The 25,137-nt window shown below is 32.1% G+C and overlaps 3 protein-coding genes and 1 long non-coding RNA gene across 4 annotated transcripts; 3 read left to right on the forward strand and 1 right to left on the reverse strand.

The window, feature by feature from the left end:
* The first annotated feature begins 354 nt into the window (after positions 1-354).
* LOC146537828 (juvenile hormone esterase-like) lies at positions 355-3,339 on the forward strand. The gene is made up of 3 exons (XM_085187644.1): positions 355-632; positions 907-2,198; positions 2,347-3,339. The coding sequence occupies exons 1-3, from the start codon at positions 498-500 to the stop codon at positions 2,513-2,515; spliced, it is 1,596 nt and encodes a 531-aa protein (XP_085043770.1). The 5' UTR covers positions 355-497; the 3' UTR covers positions 2,516-3,339.
* On the reverse strand, positions 2,874-6,453 carry LOC146537829 (esterase E4-like). Its single transcript, XM_085187645.1, has 3 exons — positions 6,189-6,453; positions 4,510-5,804; positions 2,874-3,086 (listed from the first exon to the last, which is right to left on the reverse strand). Exons 1-3 carry the CDS (start codon positions 6,315-6,317, stop codon positions 2,933-2,935), a joined length of 1,578 nt encoding a protein of 525 aa, XP_085043771.1. The 5' UTR covers positions 6,318-6,453; the 3' UTR covers positions 2,874-2,932.
* Positions 6,454-10,546: 4,093 nt separating this feature from the next.
* LOC146537830 (uncharacterized) lies at positions 10,547-13,570 on the forward strand. The gene is made up of 2 exons (XR_014878106.1): positions 10,547-10,655; positions 13,347-13,570. It is a non-coding gene; the product is annotated as an uncharacterized LOC146537830 (long non-coding RNA).
* Positions 13,571-19,051: 5,481 nt separating this feature from the next.
* On the forward strand, positions 19,052-20,230 carry LOC146537831 (uncharacterized). Its single transcript, XM_085188197.1, has one exon. The coding sequence runs from the start codon at positions 19,141-19,143 to the stop codon at positions 20,116-20,118; it is 978 nt and encodes a 325-aa protein (XP_085044323.1). The 5' UTR covers positions 19,052-19,140; the 3' UTR covers positions 20,119-20,230.
* The last annotated feature ends 4,907 nt before the right edge of the window (positions 20,231-25,137 follow it).

Consider the following 25,137-nt stretch of genomic DNA (forward strand, 5'->3'; position numbering starts at 1 on the left):
CTCGTATAATAACACACATTACTTATAAGGCTATAAAAAAATCGTCAATTACGAATATATGGTAAAAAATTCAAGGTTGATTACTATAATTGTATAACGATTAATCAAATAGTTAAATAAAAATACGAAATCAAATTGCATAGAGATAATATTAACTTTTTTACAATAATAAATTATATTCTAACTTGATATAAATTAGTAAAATTACCTAAATCCAGTAAAATTTGATTTTGTATTGTAATTACGGTGTGTTGTATCAGGTATCACTTTATTTAGATTTTTAATAGATAACCTATATACAGACTTGACAGTTGACATTTCATATTAGACGGCAACACTTAAGTAAAAGTGATAGTTAAAGTTAATAAAGGTCGTTGAATGTTTTCTGAGATTTTTTAAAGATAAAAGATTTTATATATTCCTGTTGAACTATCAAATCAATTATTAACTAATCAATTATAAGTTTATTAATATTTACTTTTTACAAGAAAGCAACCATGTCAATAAATATAGTGTCGGTCCAGCAGGGTAAATTATCAGGAAAAAATTGTAAAACTTCTAATAATATACCATTTTATGCTTATAAAGGCATTCCATATGCAAAACCACCGGTCGGAGAGTTAAGATTTTCTGTAAGTAATCAAAATATTTTTTTTCATAAGCGCTGTGTGTGTGTACAATTCCAAACATTGTTTTTGCTCCAAGTTATTCTGTAAGGGTATTTAAAAATAACTAACCTTTTCAGTGCATTTATCTTTTACTACTCTAATGTTTTTGAAGTTCCTGTATTACATAGTTAATTTATATATTTTTACCTTCTCCCTACCATAAACTTAAAAAATAAATCTAAATAATGTATTAATAGTAATAAATATAATATTATATTTATATTGATATATCTTTCAGAATCCACAAGAACCAGAGGCATGGGAAGGTGTAAGAGATGGTACTAAGGATTGCAATGTTTGTGCTCAATTGGAGAAAGAAACTTTACAAATTATTGGTGATGAGGATTGTTTATATTTAAATGTATATACACCCAGTCTTCCTAATTCTGAAGAACCTTTACTCCCAGTTATGGTATTTTTCCATGGTGGAGGATTTATTTTTGGAAGTGGTACAGATGATTCCAAACATGGCCCTGATTATCTTATTGAGAAAAATGTTGTATTAGTCAGCATAAATTATAGATTGGGTGTTCTTGGATTCTTAAATTTAGATTGCAAAGAGGCTCCAGGTAATATGGGCTTAAAGGATCAAGTTCAGGCGTTGAAGTGGGTGCAACAAAATATAAATAATTTCAATGGAGATCCTAATAATGTTACTATTTTTGGTATTAGTGCAGGTGGATCTTCAGTAGAATATCTCATGATTTCTCCTATGGCTAAAGGACTATTTCATAAAGCAATTGCTCAGTCTGGGTCGTCTTTACTTCATTGGGCTCAAAATAATAAAATCAATGAGTTAGCATCAAAAATACCAATTGTTAAAAAGAAAGTAATAGATGATAAAAAAGATCTGATAAAATATTTAAAAAATTTATCATTTAAAGAATTGATCTCTGCTGCCATGACGGTTTTAGCGGATCAGAAATACTGTGGTGGTATTCATTTTGGTTTTGTTCCTAGTATAGAGAAGGAGGGTGACTGGGAACCATTTATTACTAAGTCCACTTATGACTTGTTAGCTCAAGGGAATTTTACTAAAGTTCCATATATGGCTGGCTTTTGCGCTCGCGAAGGTCTTTTAGTGGTTTCAATGGCCTCGGCTGCAATAGAACAGTTGGTGAAAGAGAAAAATTTTATGTCAATCTTGCCTTTTGAAGTGGATGATACAGAAAAAGATGATATAGAAACGAGACTAAAAACAGTATATTTAGAAGGTGAAAATGTATACAACGAAGAGGAGGAATATGCAGTCAACTTTTATAGTGATATTGACTTTATTGGAGGAATTTATGTCTCTACTAAATTGATTGCAAAAAACAACTCTCCAGTATATTTTTATGAATTTGCATATGATGGTGGATTGAATTATCTAAAAAAAAAGTTAAATATTGATAGAAAAGGTGCTTGTCATGGTGACGACGGTGGTTATTTGGTAAAATCGAATATTTTAAAAGATGACAGTCTTTCGGACACAGACAAACTTGTCTTAAACAGAATGTGTCTTATGTGGACTAACTTTGCTAAGTTTGGGTAAGTACTTATAAACTCACTTACGTAATATATAATTTGTTGTTTTTGGGTCTTTTGTGGATTCATATTTTCATTTTCCTTGTTGGGGAGTGTCTTAAGATTAAATTTATTTATAATGTATATATAAATAAAATAAAATTCTTTGCAGTGATCCAACACCAAGAATTGACAGTGTTATAACAACAAAATGGGAGCCAATAACAGAAACAGGATTAGCGTGTTTAGTGATTGACGATAAACTCACTATGAAATATCAAGTGGAACCAGAAAGAATGCGACTCTTTGAAGAACTCTATGAAAAATATTATAAATCATAATTTATTTATCATTTTTTTTTGCCTCATGCTGTATCATGCAAATAGTAAGGTAGGTAGATGGAAAATAGTCTTAAGAGATTTTGTTCCTCAAACATTGCCCAATTTTTGAGATGATGTAACTCACAAGTGATGGAACTCAACAACGTGCAATTGAAAAAAATATTGAGGCCGTTGTGGCGCAGCGAAACTGACTGAACGGTTGTAGATTCGGCTCCCACTAGGGGGAAAGAAAGTGGGAAAATCTTTTAATACTAATTAGGCTTGCTATTTGCGGGATAGAGTGTAAGCTGTAAAATTGGTGCAATAGTAATATACAATTTTTACGTAAAATGTTTGAGGATAGTATAAAAATTACGAATTTATTATACAATAAATTTTATTGTTTTTTATATTATAATATATACAATGTATGAAAACTCATTTTAGATATTTAGCGTAAATTTCTTGGAAAACTGCCATCTTTTTTGGTTGAAAATTGTATTTGATTCTGATATCTCGATCAATACTGAGATAGGCAGGTGTTTCGTTTGTGTATTTGGGCCATTCCACGTCTAGCCCGCTATCTGGAATGCTGGAAACAAAAAAAATGAAATTAATGTTTATTAATTCATATAAATATATAAATTAATAGACATCAATCAATATGAGATTTTTTTACAACAATTGCCATTGTTCAATTTATTTTATTTGATGCTGATATTAATACTCAGAATACTCTGGATTGACATTTGGTGACAAATTAAATCTAATCCTTATAATATAATGAAATAAATATTTGTTAAAAGAATGCAATGTTATACAATAAAATATTTTTTATTATTATATATGGTTTTGTTTCTTTTCTTTGCATATTTTTCGTTAATTAAATATTAAAATGGGACCTAACACTTATCCCTGTATAATGTACATATATTCTAATAATTACATAAGAAAAACTCAGCAATTTGCTTATTCATTCATTTTAAATATGTATACCTATTATCTATAGTAAAGTAATATATACAGGGTGTCCCAGGAGTCAACGATAAAACGAAACCAGGTGATAGACCAAGTCATGACAGTTATGAGAAAAATATAAAAAAAAATCTTTGTCATGTATTTTTCATATTATATTGATTTTAAAAAATATCGGAAAAACCGATACCCTGTGATGATTTTTCAAGTCCTAAGACTACAAATATTACTCTTCATTTTTTTTTCTGAAATGTAATCATGACTAAACCTTCTGTAAATTATAGTTTAAGATTTAAACATACCTGCATCAGTTTTCAATAAAATGTGGTGTTTTTCTCAAACATTAAATTCAAAATATTTACTACACCCAACTTTAACCGACTGTATTTTAAAAAAAATGTACTACACTGTTTTTGCCAGTAACTTTAAAAGATGGCGCATTTAATCTGGATTCCGAAATAGTACGACACTTGCTGGATTACTTCTTTGTTGAAGAGAGAAAAATCGAAATACACGATAATCGGGATGACGTTCAGCTTTTTGGTATCTTTTCCGATACATTCTAGCTGCAGCATTTGCGTTACATAACCATTCTCCATGAACGAAATGCATATTGGCAATGTGTCAAAGACCGAGTATATGGCCTGCGAGAGCCCGGACTCGAGCACTATCCTTATAAGTCCTGGGTCATCCTCTAAGTTGGAAAAGTTCAGGTACCTTGAATCTGTCATGCACGAGTCTGGAGGCATCGGTCACGATCTCTATAAGACGGATAAGAGTTTGGACGGTATCCTGCGATCACAGACCACACCAGTGACCTCCCGCCACTTAGCCCAGGCAACGCTTATCCTGTTTCGTACACTTCGACTGTTTCTAAAGTGTCAAAATATTTTTTAACATCGATTTGATGATGTGAAACAATAATTGCCTATGATGTAAAATTAATACTGATACTACAGGAAGGCCTTATTAGTATGCTAGTTTAGACAGATAAGAAAGCTTGAGATTCAAGATTGGTAAAAATATATTTATTATCTTACCTATTTTTAGCGAAGCCAGTTAAAATGAGACAAACGTTTTTTCGTATTTCTTCATCTTTACCTTCACAGTACTTGGAAATTGAGTGCTTGAAAGCGTAGGTAAAGTCGTCGCCATGAGCGGCGCCCTTTCTCATCAAGCCGAAAATTTTCTTGCAAAAGTTCATATTTCCTTCATAACTAAATTCGTAAAAATATACTGGCAACCCATGGCTTGCAATTATTTCTCCACTTATCCAAACTCCAGCCACAAAGTCCAAGTCACTATAGAAGTTTACTTCCAATCTATCTTTGTCGTCATTAGGCAGAATATTTTCTGAATAAGCGCTTAAAATTTTTGCGTTAAAGTAGCTTTTGTCGCTCTCATCCATTAAAAAGGAGAAATGATCGGTAAAATTTTTATTTTTCATCAAATCTAAAACTGCTTGTGGTTTCAACAAATTCATTAAATAGCCCTCATTGTTGCAAAATCCTTTAATTACAGGTACTTTATTAAATTTCCCCTGAATGAGTAATTTATATGGACAGTCAGTTATCACTGCGTCGTCATTCCCAAAATCTTTTTCAATTGTGGGTACGAATCCAAAATACATTCTATTAGTAACATCTTCAATGGCTTTGTTGCTGGCCTCTACTAGTAGCGACAAAGGACTTGTTAGTAAATATTCATATATCTCTCGATTATTGTCGGTAGATCCACTATAACCCATTTTTTCTAAAAGCTTAAGTACTAGCTTGTTAGGTTCATAATTTACTGCCCAGTGATTGATGCTGGAACCTGATTGGAGTATTACCTTGTGAAATAACCCCTTCGACAACGGTGATATAAAGAGATACTCGACTGAAGCGGACCCGGCACTTAGACCAAATAGTGTAACGTTTTCGCGATCTCCACCAAATTTGTCTATATTTTCCTGCACCCATTTAAGAACAAAAATTTGATCTTTCAAACCCATGTTTCCAGTGGCTTCAGGTATACCGAGCGATAAGAAACCTAAAACACCTAGTCTGTAATTGAATGTTATAACAATCACTTCTTGGTCAATTAAATAATCTGGTCCCATATCTTGTTTTATGATACCATTGGTATATACGAAACCACCGCCATGGATGAATACCATTACTGGCAATAACTTAGAGTTAGGTTCTGGTAATTTAGGTGTATAGATGTTTAGATAGAGGCAATCTTCGCTTCCCACTGCGGTACCTTTCACAAAGTCCATCTGACTACAAACATTGTCCTTGGGAACGGTTGTGGCATCTCTTTCTACAATCCATGGTTCTAGCGGCTGAGGACTCTGAAAATATCATGAAATCTATAATAATTAAATATATGTTATTACTTATTTTATAAATATAAAGTGATACAAATGAAACAGGAAGCTATTTTTAACAATTTTTATTGTACGACGGTATGCCATGATTTTTTATAATTTTCGATATATTGATAATTTAAAAAAATATCTGAATATCCACTCGAGGAAGTGAAATACTTATTTATTTATATTTCCATTTCTTTGCTCTGGTGTAGAGGCAAAGCGCGTTTGTCCTATTTGTGCGGAATACACCGTGACGCTAAAAAAAGTATTACGTAAATATTATCTAATATATAATCTATAAAAAATTGAATCGACCTTCAGAAGTAATGCATAAATCGTTTACATTAATAATCGTTTACTTACTTTAAATCTCAAGTCCCCGATCGGTGGTTTAGCGTAAGGTACCCCCAAAAACTCGTAGTACGTTGTCCCCTTGTCACTAATGGCCTTTCCTCCTCTTAATTTTCCTTGATTTAAGGTTACAGTAGCCATTTCCAATCAATTCTTCAATTTTATTCCGATAGCTTTACTAAAAGCCTGCAATATTATATGTGAACTAATTAATTTAATATAGATAAGATATCAACAGATAATGAAGTACAATTCACAATCTACTTGTGTACGTGTTGCTTCGCAAACACAGACTAGGATGGAACTTGATCGTAAACGTTTTTTGCCTCTGGCCCCTTAATGCTATAATAGATGCATAAACTTCTGACTTCTCATTTGAACCATCCGAGGCTATAATGCCGTAATAAGGAAATACAACTAATTTTTTTCACAAAATTGAGTTGTATATATACATATAAACAATTCGGCATCAGAAAAAAAGGTCTATCTGTTAAAATAATTCTGCTATTTATTTATACATTTTTAGTAACAAAATAGATAGAAATAGTACAAGTTGCAAGGGCGCTTTTTTAATTTTTTTAAGTTTTAATACCGAAGTAATTGATATTTCTGGTCTTACTTTATTTTTTAGGTTAGATACTTATTGTTAGTCATATAGCAACCGGAACCTGGGAATCTAGTGTTAAGATACTCCGTTCCTATTAAGACACTTCTATCTCTCACTTTTCGCCGAAATACGAACTCAATGCTGCGCTTTTGCCTCGTTACCACAGCGAGGAAATAAATAAAAATATCTCAAAACTCCTCGAGTGGAAATCGAACCCACATCATGTCGCGTTTACAGTCGTACGCTTGTCCTCCTGCGGCACGAACATAAAAATGAAAAATATATAATAGCATAGCATAATCTTATACGTACCTACTATACAAATACAAGTTTTTACATTCACACATTTTCGATAAACTTAACTGAATTGCGTTTTTTTTTTAGTAAAATTAAAAATATTAAACTCAATTTACTCGATATTTACAAAGTATTATTTGTGTCCCTTTTTCCTTAAGACGGCATAAAATATCGTCGAAACATGTAAAACCCGGTCAAGTTCGACTCCATTGTCCACTGAATGTTCCTTACTGGTTTCATGATTATCCATTCGAAGGTCGTATGAAATTTTTATTTTTATACATCCGCGATCTTTAGATAAATCCGTGCGTTAATCCGTTTTTTGTTTTGAGATATAGAACCCTAAAAAATAATAGTATGTGAAATGAAATTATATACAGGTAATAAAATATATATAAGAATATATTCAATGCAAAAAAAAGAAACTTAATTTTAATAATATTTTTACGTTCACTCGACCAGACCATCACTACTTTTTTTACAGAACATCAACGTTTCGCTGGGATCATTTTTTCTAAATAACACACAAATATAAAAAAATAAATTCGCTAAATTTACTATATAAGGAACTAACCATCGAGGATGCTGAAGACCGTGCAAAGTGGAGTAGATTAAGTCGGAAGACAGACCCTGGCAATAAACTAATGCCACGTAGAAGAAGAACAAGAACAAGAAGTATATTTAATACTAGATCTATCTATATACAGTGTTCACTAATGGAGTAGAAATTATAATATTCGTAAATTATTCCAGTCCTACCAATTTTATTTCGTGAACCTAACCAATTTATTAATTTGTAAAATATCTTAATATTACCTAAATGACTATAAAAAACAATCACGATTATTTCTATAAATATAACGCCATGACGTATTATGACGAACTACCTTACTAAAATTAATAAAACATTTTTTTCAGCTTCTCGCTGTAACTCTCACATAGCAGGATAGGCAGAGGGAAGACATTTCCTAACAACAACTTAACATTTCCCATTTCTAAAGGCCGTTTTCAATGCCGTGCTTTGCTTCGACTCCAGAGCGTAAAAATGAAAATATTATAATGTCGTAACATATATTTTATTAGAGGCCTGTCCCGTGGAGTCTCGCATTAATAAGTACGCAATGGTTACAAGTTCGATTCTCCTTCGAAGGATTTGTATTTTTTTGACCTTACGCTGTACACTGCACCCGCACATAGCAGGGTAGTCTGAGAGAACAAGGAAACCCTAGCTAACCTAAACCTAAAACCTAGTTAAGATACTCCGTTGATCACTTTCCGGCGAAGTCTGGAGGTATTGTGTGTTGCCTGGGCCTGGGCCTGGACCTGCGCCACGACTGGCTTCAGTATACTTAATGAATAATTAAACTATAAGCAATTATCTTCACGCAAATACTTTACAAATGTCAAAAAAAATGTCTGTTTAGCTTCTCCGTACGAATAGTGCGAAGAACCATTCTCTTTACTACAATGATTAATGCGATAAATGGACAAAAAGGTGAAAATTTCAAATTGAACTTTGTTTGTAGTAAGTGTATACTAATGACGCCGGCATTGTCGGCATAACGCGTCGGTTAGCGGTGACGGTCAGCTCGGCGCCAGAGAGTCGCCGCGTAAAATACTCAGGTGCATCCGTACCTGCCTACGGATTAGATACAGCCTGTTTCAAATTATATAATTGTTATTTTTTTAGCGTCACACTGTATCCTACACGCCAGGGTAGGAGAAGGCAAGTCTTAAGACAGTCTGTTCTCCATTTTGCGCCGAATTTTGAAGTAAGTGTAAGTGGCGGAACTCAACGCCGCGCTTTGCCTCAACACCAAAGCAAAGAAAATGAAAATATTACTTTCATATTTCATTTTCTCGAGTGGGAGTCGAACCCATAACCTGCTGGCCTCAATAAATTTTCTGGTATTTTAATTGTTATTAATTATGTCTATTTTGATTACTTTAGACCTTTACTTCTTTTATATGGTATTGTCATATAAGTAATAAGTTTTTATCTTTATTTGATTGTTAATTTTCGACATACGATTGATAAAGTATAAAAAGGATTGATAAAAGTGAAAGAAAATTTATCATGTGATCGACGACATCAATTTATATTACATACTTAAGGCTAATTATTATTAGTGGTTAGACCCCCTTTTGTGCTGCATAAAATGTTATTTGTATATACTAGATATAAGTTATAATTTTGTTTTGTATTTCTATTTTTAGTGTACCGTTACCGTTATTTCTATTGTTAGTGTATAGGAAAGTGGGAATCGAAAGTGTCTTAATGGTAATGGAGTGTCTTGACACAAGGTTCCGTTCCCTTTGCCTACCCTACTATGTGCGGAATACAAACTATATAATAAAGCTAAATAAAAAAATGAATTATTTTATAAAAATAATAATAAATAAAACATGCTGTATACAAAACTGTCCTAAGATCCTTTCACGATGCTGCGCGTGAGTCGTGATTTGATTCCCACAGAGCCAGCCGAGTGCTCTTTCTTATTCTTTTTAATCGTATTATTGTTTGACGCGAAGATGAATAGTTAAAACTTAGACGTGTTAGAAATATAAACTCTTTTCTTTTTTTTAATTGATTTATTATCTGTATTTTAATTTTTTTTATTGGTGGAGGTATGTAATTAAAGGTTTTAAAATTTTTAAAAATTTAATGGAGTTTACTTACTTGTTTTATTGATTTAGATTTGTTTTTTAATTTACGTAATATGTTGCGGCATCTAAAGGAAGGAATAATAAAATTAAATTTAAATAAAGCTACATTTATACAATATTCTGTCGGTAATGCAATCTAATAAAACATAGAAAATATAGTCTATTGTTATCTGTCTAATTGTCTAATGAACTGCATTGTATTACTGCATGTAATACAATGCTAATTATTTATGTAAATAATATACCTATTAAATGTCTTCCTAAACGTAATAACATTTCATTTAAGGGTCATAATCAGAAAAAGTGTCCTTTTTGTGTCTTTTCTTGTCCCGCTACTTTGAATGCGTTTTAAAAACACAATTTTAAAGATAATTTAAATATTTTGCCATTTACGATAAATTTATTTATTAACTTAAAGATTTTTGTAATATTTTAAATGTATTATGGTAAATAATAGTATTTGTTGTTAGTTGCAAAAAACCTTTCAAAATGCTTCCATACAATTTTTCGTGTCCCATTCACCACTTTACTTTTTAAGAATTGATTTGTTACGAATGTTTATGGTTTTATTTGATTTCAGATATGTTTATATTACTTTACTTTATGCATAATATTAAATAGAACTACTTTTATTGATACATTATTTAATAAACAATATATATTAGTTAAGTAAATTTGTCCCAAAATATTGTCTTTTTGTTACTCAGGGCTAGTAACGTACAATTAAATTATGAACGCAATTATTTTGGATGGTGTTTAATATTGTTTTTTATTGTGGCACCATAATTCTAAAAGTCAATGCTGTCGTAGTTACAACCAGTAGTGTTCTCGCAGCAGTTGACGGGTTCAAATGTTTTAGAGTGAATGCGTGAAATTACATCTCAGGGTTATAAACGGCTTTTATTTTGGTAAGTATTCTATAATTTCATTTTCTTGTTTATGTTATTTGCTTCTTTTTACAAAATCTCAAAAAAGAACTTCAGTGCTTGCAGATGCAACACGTGGCTTATGAGCAAATATTTAAAAGGGTTAGAATTTCTCAGATTTCATTCTCAACTTCGTTATATTTCGTTACGTAACGAAATTGAGAAAATATGAAGCCTAGTTCACAATTACGGTACCAATGTTTTCTTATATATGTTTATAATAAAATTGTATCGAACCGGTGCTTGTATATGGAAGATATGTATACAGGGTGGAATTGACGGCACCACTTTAAATGAAACCACAGTTTTAACTACTCTATAAAAGCCTAATATAATTCAGAAAAAAAATAATTCCCAAAAATGAAAAAGTTATTTTTTCAAACAAAATAAATAATAAAATAATCGTTTTAAAAAAAAACGCCATTTGTAAAGTGTAATATTATCACTCACACACTTACCTGTCGGCGCGGCAACGTCGCACACGCTTCATTCAAGAAATCGAGTCGCAGCAACTAGCGTAGGTACGTAGGCAACGGCGGCGAGCTGATGTTAAATTAACGCAACACTTAGGAATACACTTTACACACACTTTTATTGAATTATTTCTATTAGGTTTTTAATTTTACTTTTGTTGCACTACAAACACATTTTTTATGTTCCCGTTTTAAACTAACACTCATTTTTAACATGTTTACAAAATTATTACAATAATAGCATTTTTTCTCACTTTTTTTAACAATAAATATTACATTTTCTGTCCACATTACATTCAGCTCGACAATGACCTATATTATTACACTTGAAACATTTAATATTTCTTTTAATTGTAGCATTTCTTTTTACAATAAATGCAGATGATGATGTTTGGAACTTCCAAGCATTCCAATTTTTTACTCCTTCCAGTTTTATTACTGTGCTGTTTCCCTTCCATTGTGATTGTTTTTTTTGCTTGTTTTTCTTTTTTATTCCTTCCCGGCAACTTAACCTCCAAATTTCAATACCAACGCCGAAGCGTCGCGTGAAGTAACGCTGTTTTAATCTCGCCAGTATTTCTAATTTTCTACGATTGATGCAATCTTCTTTATTATTGTTACGACATGGTCTGGGCCCATAACCCGTTGTATTTATATGGTTTAGTAAATAGCATTCAGCTATAGTCCGACCCAACTACTATTGCGCAGAATGTACGCGCCGCACCGATTCTATGGGAATCCCCGGTAATCGGTGCGGCGTGAGCGGGGTGTCTTTGTGCAGATAACAAAATGCATTTTTAATATTGATTGATTGTTTAATATAACACTATAATTCATAATAAATGTAGATTATACTTTTTACGCATGATTTGATATTAAAATAATTAATAAAATTATCAATACTATTTACAAATAATTACTAAATATTAATTTATTTCGTATTGAGTTTTCGTAGGTTCTCGTGTAACATTATAAAACTCGTTTACTCTTTAACTTTTATACGATTTTCTATCAAAATAATTATACAAATATAAATAATAATGAAAATCTTAATAAAAAAATTAATAGTATATTCGATAAGTATTTTAGTTAATGGCAACTATTACAATGTTTTTAATTATCTGTGTAAGAACAGAACTTAGCCGCGGAACGGCTAAGTTCTGTTGTATTTACATTATTTTGTTTTACTTTATACGTTGAATAATTATTAAGTGTTTTAAATTATTTGGATGTTGTTTAATATTAATTTTATCATTAATCGGATTTCTAAAATCGTGATGAATGTTTCGTGATCGTGATGATGTGATTACTGAGTATTTTTCTCAAATAAGAAACTATTGTGTCAGTATTTGAGTCTACTATCAAAACGTACATTCTTTTAAGACATTTCAAACAAATGTTGAGTTTTTAATATTACTTATGATGTAAATATTAGTGCTAGTAAAAGAAAAATGCGACAACGACGATGTAAAACTAATGTTAAATGTAAGTACCTATCTATCGTAGTTCAATATCATTTTGTGTGTTAAAAATGTTGAATATAATTTTGTGGGTGGTTCAATAACCATGCAGTATTTCTAAATAATTTCATAATAAAGGTGATATAATAAATTGACTTAAAGTAGGATTTTATTAAACAATTTTAATAATAATAATTGAACGTTATTTAGATTTATAATAAATAGGTAATTGCGTGAAAAAGAACGCGAGATATCGTTCTTTCTCGTTCGGTTTTGTTTTGACGAATGAAAAGTAGAAGATTGGCAACGCTTAGTAGTATTTTTGTAGTAGTATGTGTATGTGTGCGTCACACGAAATACAGGTATGGAGAAAAATCGTGAAATGAAAAAAAAATCCTACGTCCAAATTGTTGAGGCATCTTGATTAATTTCTTTAGCTCCGGGTTTGAAATATTTTACCCTATATGCAGTTTCAATTAAAGAAGCGCGACCTCTTCCACCCTGTATAAGAAAAAAAAAATGCTGGCATATGAAAAAAACTATTAGTGACTTTTCATAAAGTAAAGTAACCAAAAATAATGATTTTTAAGTTTTTTGCTTGTTTGCTTGTTTGTCTGTGTTTGTGCACGCTAATCTCAGAAACAGCTGAACCGATTTAGTTAAAAATATTTTTTATTCTGCCTGAAATTAGTTGTGATTTTGTGATTATTATTTTTTGATAAATATTTTTGTGTTTTCAGTAAGCGTCATGGCTCCTGTGTCAAGTGCTGAAATACATAAAAGATATAGAGAACGTCTTAAAAAGACCAATCCTATTAAATATGAAGATATGCGGAATAAACACTTACAAAGAATTAAACTTAATTCCAGTGATAACAACTCAAATTTTTATATATTTTAAAGTGGATTTAATTTTATCATTAACTTTGTGATCTCTAACTGGAAATATAAGTTTATTACTTTACTAACTAGCATTATTATATTGTTCATATTGTCAGTTTGTTATGTTTTCTTCTTACATTTATAATCTGTTAATTCAACGATTGAATCTTTAAAATTTTAATCTGTGTCTCATTAAATAAAAAAAACAATATTTTATTCATATAATATCCTTATTTTGTTGTGTATAATACCTTATGACATCAGTTTCGTAACAAACATTATCAGTGTTGTTACTTATCAGTTACGTTACGAATTCGAAAATGTCCACTTTTCTGATTATGACCCTTAAAGCAAATCCTTTGAAATAGATAAATAAAATAACATAATAATAATAGTTTTATTAATAAAATAAATTTCCTAATACATTTATAGATAAATATTTTCCTACATCCTAAGATAATTGTCAGTTCTTTACGCTCAGGTGGCGGTGGAATGCGGGCGTATCGGTATTGTGCTCTTTGCGTGCAGGTGCTCTCCGTGGGAACCCGGTATTTGACTACCGACTCTAGATCTTAAAGTTGCAATTAATAGAGAATAAATCGATATTAATTCTAATATCGAATTAATAGAAAGTAAATAAAAAATTAAAGCGTCTTGAGTTCTGCCACTCAACACGCAATGCCTCCAGAATTCGGCAGAAAGTGGGGAACGGAGTGTCTTAACACTAAGTTCCCTCTGCCTACTCTGCTGTGTGCGGGATACAGCGTGAAGCTGTTATATATTGATATTTAAAAATATGATGAATGTTAGCTATACGGTACACAAACCTTTCAGTTGTAGCATATGGAAAAAAGTGTATTTTTAAAATAGCTAATTTGTAATATATATTTTTTTTTATCAAGCCTGATTTTACGATGACAGACGCAAAATAATCTGTCAGTATCACGCGTAGTAGAGAAAACACATAAATTTTGTAGAGTATTATGAACTGATAAATATAGATAATAGGATAAACTAATTTAAACACTAAAACGGACAAACAAACACTATATTAGTAAGTAATATACGAAAATAAATAGTATGGTTGGTATGGTTCCTGTAGCGAAGGCTCTGACTAAGCTGAGCTTGAATCTCAGTAAAAGCTCCAATTTTTATACGGATCCCTCTGTAAGCGAGACCGACTCGCGTTTGTCCGGTTTTTTATAATGAAAAGAATGAAAATTCTTGATTCTATAAATCTTAACTAACTATAGAATAATTGCATAATAGAAATCTTCCCAGTTTCTATTTTGCTATTTTTTGTATTACAGTAGAAACTCGATTAACCGGGCCTCGGTTATACGGATTCGCGCGCGGACTACCAACCGCGATAATTATTTTATACAATTTACTACAATGAAACCTAAAAAAAAATATATTTTATATATGGAATATAGCATGTAGCTGATAAAAAACAACGAATTATTCTGCATTATGGAAGTGAAGCGTAGTGATGTATTTTAATCTATTTATTACTAAAAATGCAGGCGAAGACAAATAAAAGTCAATCTCCATGAAATTCGTTGCAACTTTATATTGCAGTTGTATTCCTTTAATAATCATATTATAAAAAAATCAACGATATCAAAACTTAGTGCGTAAAATGTTTACTTATAACTAAATATCCGTAACTATCCTTATCGTCATCTTTACAATGGCAATTCTACTGATATTATAATTCCAATGGAGCGGTGTTTCCTTGATTGTTAATCTAAATTGTTCACACCTACAAATAAGGCAACGTAATTAATTATTAATATAAAAATTATCTAAAAATAACAGATTTGAAAAATGCTTTATCATATTACGTATGAAAATGATATTACAATTTAAATCTACTTACTTTTCAATTAAATTAATTGTTTTTTGTAAAGAAATAGAACTATTAATCGAGGATATAGGTAAAATTGTTGTGAATGACTAATTAATTATATTTGTAGATTAAATTAACCTAGTGGGTATGTCTTTTTATCTTTCACTTTTTTGTAAGCATTTTTGATGATGTTACATAAAAATAAATTATAAGCAAAAAATCATTTTTAGAAAAAGCTTTTATTTAAATGCTCTAAAAAGAAGAAAATAAAATTTGTCTTTTAAATTTTAACTATCAACTCATAACCTCATTGTACACAATTTATATGATCATAAAAGCTTGTCGCGCGATTTACTTGTGTAACTAAACTAGTGCTAATTTAATTATGTAAAATCTGCTAAGTTTCAATTTTTAAAGTTTCAATTTAATTAAATATTGATAAACGCGACAAGCTTTTATGATCATATAAATTGTGTACAATGAGGTTATGAGTTGATAGTTAAAATTTAAAAGACAAATTTTATTTTCTTCTTTTTAGAGCATTTAAATAAAAGCTTTTTCTAAAAATGATTTTTTGCTTATAATTTATTTTTTACTTTTTAGTTACCACTGGCTAGGTTTCTCACACTAGAGACATGTACCACGATTCCTCTTCTATGGTTAGGAATGCTGTTGGCGACACTAGACCCTTCCCGATTACAGTGGGGGTTCACCAGGGCTCGACTCTTAGTCCGTTCTTATTCAATGTAGTGCAGCCTCCATGGCTGATGATGTATGCCGACGACAGAGCACTCATTGACGAGAACCGACTGACGCTGGAGCGTAAAGTGAACCTCTGGAAGGGTACGCTTGAGAACGGCGGTCTTAAACTAAATGTTTCGAAGACCGAGTACATGGCCTGCGGGAGCCCGGACTCGAGCACGATCCTTATAGGTCCTGAGCCAGCCGATAAGTCAGAAAAGTTCAGGTACCTTGGATCCGTTATGCATGAGTCTGGAGGCATCGATCACGATGTCCATGGCCGGATAAGTGCTGCCTGGGCCATATACAAGAGGACTGATATACAAGAGCATCATACGACCGGTTCTTTTATACGGGAGCGAATGTTGGCCAGTACTATCTCGGCACACTCAGGAGCTTCACGTCACGGAAATGAAGATACTGAGGTGGAAGTGCGGCGTAACGCGGTCTGACCGCATACGCAACACATTCGTTCGAGGTATCTTGGGGTCCGTGACGTAGCGGATAAGCTCCAAGAGCGCCGCCTGAGATGGTTTGGCCACGTTACGCGCCGGTCTAAGAACTAAGTCGGATGCAAGTGCCTTGCTATATCAGTTCCTGGAGTGAGACCTCCTGGACGCCCAAGGAAGCGCTGGTTGGATGTCGTGATGCCGGATATGAGAGCCAATGGTCTAACCACTGAGGACGCTAAAGACCGCGTAAAGTGGAGTTGGTTGAGTAGGAAAGCAGACCCTGGCAATAGCCGGGATTAATGCCAGGAGGAAGAAAGTTTCTCACACTAGATGTCATATTATTTTTCTAATTATTCTCGGCAAACCCTTTCATTTGATACCCGTATTGCAGATGTGCATAAATAATAACTATTCCGCCATCTTAGATGTTCCGCCATATTGGATTTAGAAAAATGTCACATTTTTCGAGTTACTCTCAACGAGCCCTTTCAATAGATATTCATATTGTAGAAGTAGACTAAAATTACCTATTCGGCCATCTTGGATGGTCCGCCATATTGGATTTAGAATGACGTTAGATTATTTTTCGAGTTGCTCTCAATGAGCCCTTTCATTTGATATCCATATTGCAGAATTGCAATAATAATAACTATTCGTTCATCTTGGATGGTCCCCCATATTGGATTTAGAATGACGTCACATTATTTCCCAAGTTGCTCTCAAGAAGCCCTTTCATTTTATACCCATATTATAGAAGTGCATTAAATATAACTATTCCGCCATCTTGGATGGTCCGCCTTATTAGATTTAGAATGACGTCACATCATTTTTCAAGTTGCTCCTAAGAAGCCCTTTTATTTGATACCCGTAATATACAAGTGCATCAAAAATAACTATTCTGTTACTTTGGATGGTTCGCCATATTGGATTCAGAATGACGTTACACTATTTTTCCAGTTAGTCTCAACAAGCCCTTTCATTTGATACCCATATTATAGAAGTTCATGAAATATAACTATTCCGCCATTCTGGATGGTCCGCAATATTGTATTTAGAATGAAGTCACAAATCTTATCGTGCATTGTCATCCAAACCAATCGTGTATACAAAATTTCAGCTCAATCGTACTAACATACCTTTCATTATATGAAAGCACAAAAAACTTGAATCGTGTCGATTCTATTGGATTTTAAGTGATGTCACATTATTTTTCTAATAGTTCTCGGCAAGATCTTTCATTTGATACCCATATTGCAGAACTGCATAAATAATATCTATTCCGCCATCTTAGATGTTCCGCCATATTGGATTTAGTATAACGTCACATTATTTTTAGAGTTACGGTCAACGACCCATTTCATTTAATATCTATATTGTAGAAGTAGACCAAATAGATACTCGGCTATCTTCAATATCCTCCTTATGGGATTTAGAATGACATCACATTATTTTTCGAGTTGCTCTCAACGAGCTCTTTCATTTGATACCCATATTGTAGAAGTACATTAAAAATAACTATTCCGCCATCTTGCATGGTCCGCCATATTAGATTTAGAATGACGTCACATATTTTATCGTGCATTGTCATCCAAAGTAAACGTGCATACAAAATTTCAGCTCAATCGGTTGACGATATCTACTTCAAAATTGAGCTCTAAGATTTCACCCGAACCCACATACATACATTGCAAGTTAAATAAAAGCTTTTAATAAGCGCAATAACTATTATTTGCGATTTAAAATAATGTTTTACGATAATAACGATATACGTTACGATATACTTACGTTTTAAGTTAAAAATCAGGATTGTTTCGCTAAAAGCGGATCATACATAAAAAATACAATAATTAATATTAATAATAAAAGTATTAATTAACCATTTATTTGAGTTTCAAAGAAAGTTTACAATGAAATGTATTTGAAAAATTCACTGACTGTTTATTTTAGCCTGTAAGGCGGTTAAATCTATATTTAGAGTGGTTATACATTACTTAGGAATATACTGTTTTATATTTCTTTAAAATTATTAGGAACTAATTAAAAAAATAAAGTATTTTAACAGCAGCTCTCACTATATGTGGTATAATTCATGAAAAATGGGACTATGTCAGTCCCGATCGGAACCCTTAAATTTTAGCAAAAAATTCGGACAAAATGGATTAATATTAAATATTGTAATAAACCACATTGGAAAAATTTTCCCATACATTTTTTTATTAATAAAGACCTAAATAATAATATAGCACTTATCTTACGGATATAAATTAAATATTATTTATGTAAATATACATATCGTTGGGCTTTAATTTCCGGGATGATTTATCAACTTCATTGAACAAAAATATTACATAGTAAGCGTTATATTTATTTAGTGAACAGTCGCATATCGTACAAGAATATAGAAAAAATATATATCAATATTTTTTTTTCCTAATCGCCGTTTGCACACCTCCCGCTGTAATACAATCCGTCGAAATACTGAGTATACGGTGCGCGTGCGCAATCACCCAGTCCGTGTTCAGTGGTCAATAGTATAAAAAGACCGGCGTTCGATATTTGAACTTAGTGTAAACAGTGACACTATAGTGAAAACTGAAATTTTAAATAATGGCCAGTGTTAACGGTGTTCCAAACGAAATCAAAGCTTCGGCTTTGGATCTTATCGGCAACACACCTTTAGTAGCCTTAGACAGGCTCTGGCCAGGACCTGGACGTATTCTTGCAAAATGTGAATTTATGAATCCTGGTGCATCAATCAAATGCCGTTCCTCACTTCACATGTTGCAAAAGGCTCGCGAAAGCGGGAAACTACAACCAGGGGCACCAGTCGTAGAAGTTACTTCAGGAAATCAGGGATGCGGCCTAGCTGTGGTGTGTGCGGTACTTGGGCACCAACTAACTGTTACGATGTCTAAGGGTAACAGTGTTCAAAGAGCGATTCATATGGAAGCACTTGGTGCTAAGTGCGTCAGAGTTCCTCAAGTAGAAGGTACATATGGCAACGTAACCCTAGCTGATGTCCAACAAGCGGAAAATAGAGGTATAGAAATCGCAGAAGAAACAAATGCGTATTATGTAAATCAATTTAACAATCAAATGAATGCTGATGCCCATTATTGCTCCACTGGACCTGAAATTTGGAAACAAACTGGACATCGTATTGATGCTTTTATAGCAACAGTAGGCACTGCTGGAACTTTTGCTGGAACCTCGAAGTTCTTAAAAGAAAAAGACCCTAATATCAAATGTTACGTCGGAGAGCCAAGTGGTTCAGAGCCCATCAAGGGTTGTCCGATAACGAAGCCTTTGCATTTATTACAAGGATCAGGATATGGTTGCGTCCCAAACCTCTTCAGTTTTGACTCCCTAGATGGTACTGTTAGCATCACCGATGAAGAAGCTATAAAATATAAGAAACTAATTGGAGAAAAGGAAGGTTTATATGTAGGATACACAAGCGGTGCTAACGTTGCAGCTGCCGTAAAACTCCTAGAATCCGGTAAACTTCCCAAGGATGCGTGGGTTGTAACCTTACTTAATGACACCGGTCTAAAGTATACCCCAGTTCCCGAAGAGCTCACATAAAATTACCTACTCATTTATTTATATTGTTAATTAAATATTAAGGACCTTTATAATTATGTTATAATTTATAATAAATAGTTATTTAATAATAAATTATTTAAAAATTTATAAACTTTATTTATTTTATTTGAAAATAATCGAAAATTTAAACTTGACAATTATTTATATATAATGAAGAATATTTGATCTTAATAATTCATAATAATTTAATATATTTATTCTTTTATATTACAACAACAAGTGCGAGTCGGGCTCCCCACCGATGGTTCCATACAAAAATTGGAAATTTCGATCTTTTTTACTAAACTAGCCGCTTAATACAAAATTTTGCCCCTTTTTAAATCTATATTTTCTTAGGATTTAACCACAAATGTATAATTTTTAGATTTTTTCATAAGATAATGCTACCTGTAGATGCTAGTTGCCAAATTTATAAGGCTTGCGTATCACTCTACCAGCCTGTCAAGACATTAATTAAACATTATATTATTTTTAGTTTAAAATGTTACAATGTCTATATGAGTAATTATTAAAATAGTCACAACATACATACAAAACTGAAAAAATCTGAGGCAACTATTCTTTTGGCTTGGAATAGAAAATAATACAAAAAACAATTATTATTTCCTAAATATGTTCTTAATTCTAAAGAAAATCTATCAACGTGAATGAAATAACATATGAGCCATCGTTACTTATATAATTACAATGCAATGATAGACTGATAATTTTAACTTTCAGGCATTTTTACCGTCCGTTACAAACATATTAGCTTATAAAAGTGAAAATAATCGTCCTTCGTAGCTGGTTACGTTTTAAAAGGGTGGGAGGCGCATGTAGAATGTATTTAAAAAACGTTTGCGTACGCCTATTGGGGCATCTATCCGGTTTTACTCTATTTTATTGTAATATTAATGGTTATTACATATTATTATACATTGTGAAATAACTGTGTACAGTACCTATAGTATAGTCCTATAGTGCCGATAATTTAATAAGAAATTAAACATTCTTTTGATATAGATAAAGATAACGTTAATCTTAAGGAAAATTATATGAGGAAAATTATTATAGTATTAACATATGAAACTAATTAATAACTCTCGTGTGTGAAATGCTTCTTAATATTTAAAAAGTTTTATTTCTTTTATACGTAAGTAAATCAATTAGTACTCAAGAGTGACACACCTGTGCGTATCTGTCTTTTAGAAAGCTTTACAATTGAAGGCGGTATTTCAACTGGTCTCTTTTTGACATGTATTCTCCTAACTCTCTACTGGTTGGCAATCTCAATTCAATTCTTTCCTTTCCCATCTCAACTCTTTCCTTTTTCTTCATTCTTTTAATTTTTCTTTTTCACCTTTTTAAAAGCTTTTATTTATGTAAACAGTAGATATATATTTGTAAATTTGATTAATTATATAAGTATAGTGCAGACATGTTTAGTTTATTATGATTAACATAATAGTTAGTTAATAAAACCGTCCATTCAGCACGTAATGTGTTTTTACTATTTTTGTCATAAATAAGGATTTTTACTCCTTCATAATGTGGTGAGGTTTAAAACACCAGACCCCCTAAAATCACGTTTATAGTATCTCCTAAGAAGCTAGTGTCATTTAGAATATTATCTATAATAAAATGCGCTCATAAAGTATTATCTAATTTATTATAGGAAATTAAGAAACATGATAAAAATGTCTAGACTGAAAGGTTGCAGGTTGAATTCGAATGGGAAAAAAATAATACTGTAATCATCATTAATTCTACAAATGGTACTTGTTCTCCGATCACGGATTAGTAAGCAAATGAAATAAAAACACATGATATCTTACTACACCCTTCCCCCTTATATCGTGATTTTTGAAGAAATCATCATCGCCCATCCCCTTTCGAGTTCCACGTGATTTATGGACAGCTCCATAATATCTCCTACAGTCGAGGGTCTCTGACCTCATTGTCTCTCAGAGACAGAGATAAGATATTGTACACATTTTCCTGTTATTTTATGTTTTTTATTTGACCGTCCGTCGTGGCCCAGTGGCACAAGCGTGGAATTGGAAATGGTTGGTTGTGGCTTGGGTTCCCACTCAGAGCAATGAAATATTGGATATTTTCATTTCCTGAATTCTACAGGTAAGCGTGGCTATGAGTTTCGCCCATCAACAGACAGTGCCTCGTAAATCCGGCTTAATGTGGAGAACGAAGGTGATATACAGCAGAAAATATAAACCAAAATTATTTAAATATTATTCTTCATACTTTTTTATATGTCCTGCATTACATAACTTTAAGGCTTTGAAGGCCAGCCATGGCGCAGGGGCACAAAGTGTGACTGTAACAAAACGACCGGTTGAGGGTTCAATACCCACTCACTCGATCCCCATTTCGCCACTCAACACGTAATGCTTCCAAAATTTGGAGAAAAGTGGCGAACGGAGTGTTTAACACTAGGTTCCATCTGCCTACCTATCCCGAAGCAGATACAGCGTGAAGCTGATAAAAAATCTTTGAAATCTATTATACAAATATGACATTGCTAGTTTCAATAGTAAAAATCATTTTCGATAATAATATACAAAATCATTCTCAATGATACAAATGATTATCTCTTATGGTACGTTTACAAGCGGTCACAAGCTCCAAACCTTTTCAAAGACTTGGACATTTACACGCTTGTAATTAAGTTAGTAAGTTCCTAACAGAAGTATGGCAGGCAGCTCTTGCGGAAGACCTGACATTTTTAAAATACATAAGAAGAAACAAATGAAGTGAAAAATTCGGCAGAAAGTCAACCAATGTCAGTCTAACATAGTAGTGGACATATGCAGAGGCTTGTTAAGCGTGTAAACGAACCATTAGAATATTATATCTCCCTTAATCATGAGTATTAGATCTGAGATCAGGATCTTATCGTGGCTATGTTGAGTAGTGTAAATTTTTATCTGGTTTCGATATCAATCAAATATACGCATTAATATTTTAATGCTGTCACGCTTAGTGTTACATTATTCCACCTACCCTGAAATGCGGAAAAAAATGAGGTTGCTTTTAACTTAATTATTAAAGATCCGGAAGTGTTGAATAATATTTCTGGAAGCATTAAATATAGAGATTTAAATATTAGGATTTTTTACTTTTTTTTTATTTGTCCAAATCCGAACTGTTTGAAATTCTCTTCTCATTTCGAAGACCTATTGCCAGACTTGTCCGGGAAATTCCGGACTTTCCGGACCCCAGCTACGAGTTTTGAATGAAATAAAGAATTTGTATGAAATAAAGAATACGATTTAATACAGCGTAAGGAAGGTAAAGAAGGAAGGTCATTTTAACTCTAAGTACGTAACTATATCTTAAAGTCAAAAAAAAAATTACAGAAACTATTAAATTACACGTTACTCGTACTTAATTAAATAAGTAAGTTATAATACCTTTTTAATGAAATCAAGAAAAATAACGAACTTTTTAAGCTATAACATATAACGTGATTAGAATCTAATTTATTGCACATAACAAGTGAACAACTGTTATATTGAAGTGACATTTAGAATGTACCCGCCATATTTAGTCTCGCCTCTTCATCCGATACCCCAATTATTCAATATCTGACATTTGGCTCGTTCAGCCTCTTTGCTCTCGCTAAATACAACGATGTAGAGCATTGTACTCAATTGTACCCATATTTCATAACAATGGATCGGCCGCTTATTGACATCTGGTGGGTATTCAACATTTGCGCTACTGCGTGCACTGCCTACGTAATTTACGATCTTTACATGGCGTCTATGGCGTCATGCCGTAGCAGCACAGGGGTGTAACGCGACGGTTGTGGGTTCTATCAACCCACTCGAGGAAGTCAAAAATATTATTTTTCCATTTATTCTCTCTGGTATTGAGGTCTGTAAGTGGAGAACGGAGTGTCTTAACACTAAGTTTTTCCCTCTGCCTACCCTATTGCGTGCGGGATACAGTGTGAAGCTAAATTTGAATTTTATACATATTTCACTTTATGAACTGGTACGTAGTGTTTTTTTATTTTTTTCCATGTGACGTAATAATTAGATTAAAGAACTTTAGTTCATCCACTCATACGATATAAAGACGATACTTGCTTGAACATTTTTATCTGAATTTTATCGTTTAACATTGAAACTTGTAATACAAAGTTCTTACGTCGTCCGGTAGAATGATTTGCTTTTTTTTTTTATTTAGCCGTTGCCATCGAATTTTTTTATATGATGCAATTGTCGATATAAATATTATATAATATATTAAATAGATATATAATATATATATATATATATGCATAATAAGACAATATTATGTTGACTCTACATACTAATTAATTCTTATCGCGAATCCCACAACGCTCCTTGTATATGACACGATTATCATTGAACAATTAATTAACTATCAACTATTAATATAATGAATTATTAATATAATTCTAAGCTACTTCACACCTTAATGTACGCACATGATAATATATGTAAAACAAAATATTTATCTATTTGAATATCTAGTTTTTTTTTCATTTGCATTGATTGCGAAATTTTAATTTTAATAGGCTATATAAGTTGGTTTGATATAGCCAAATGACGACATATGCCTTAAGTAAATGGTCATACAAATATAAACACCTGTGTTTAAATTAGATAAGGTGGAATAATTGAAATACAAGAAATTTTAATATTCCTGATTTAAAGTGATCATTTCATATTCAAAATAAGGGAATTGCTAAAAATAAAAGAAAATTCGCCTTTAATCAGCTAAAAAGTAGTAGCAGTTGTTTAAGTTGTTTTTTTTTCTCTTAAAAAAACCTTACATAAAGATTTCATGCATGCATTCTTATATTCATAATAAAAAAGTTCGATTCCCACTCAGGGAAATAAATTATTATTTATTAATATATGTAGTATCATAACACTAGGTTACCTCTATCTACCCCTACAAAAAAAAGAATATATACATATATTGCAGTAGGTATACTTGCATATATTTTTTTCATCTGACCCAAGG

Source organism: Heliconius melpomene, chromosome 7, assembly GCF_056956725.1.
Source record: "Heliconius melpomene rosina isolate 202511_hmr_F chromosome 7, ASM5695672v1, whole genome shotgun sequence".
Classification (NCBI taxonomy): domain Eukaryota; kingdom Metazoa; phylum Arthropoda; class Insecta; order Lepidoptera; family Nymphalidae; genus Heliconius; species Heliconius melpomene.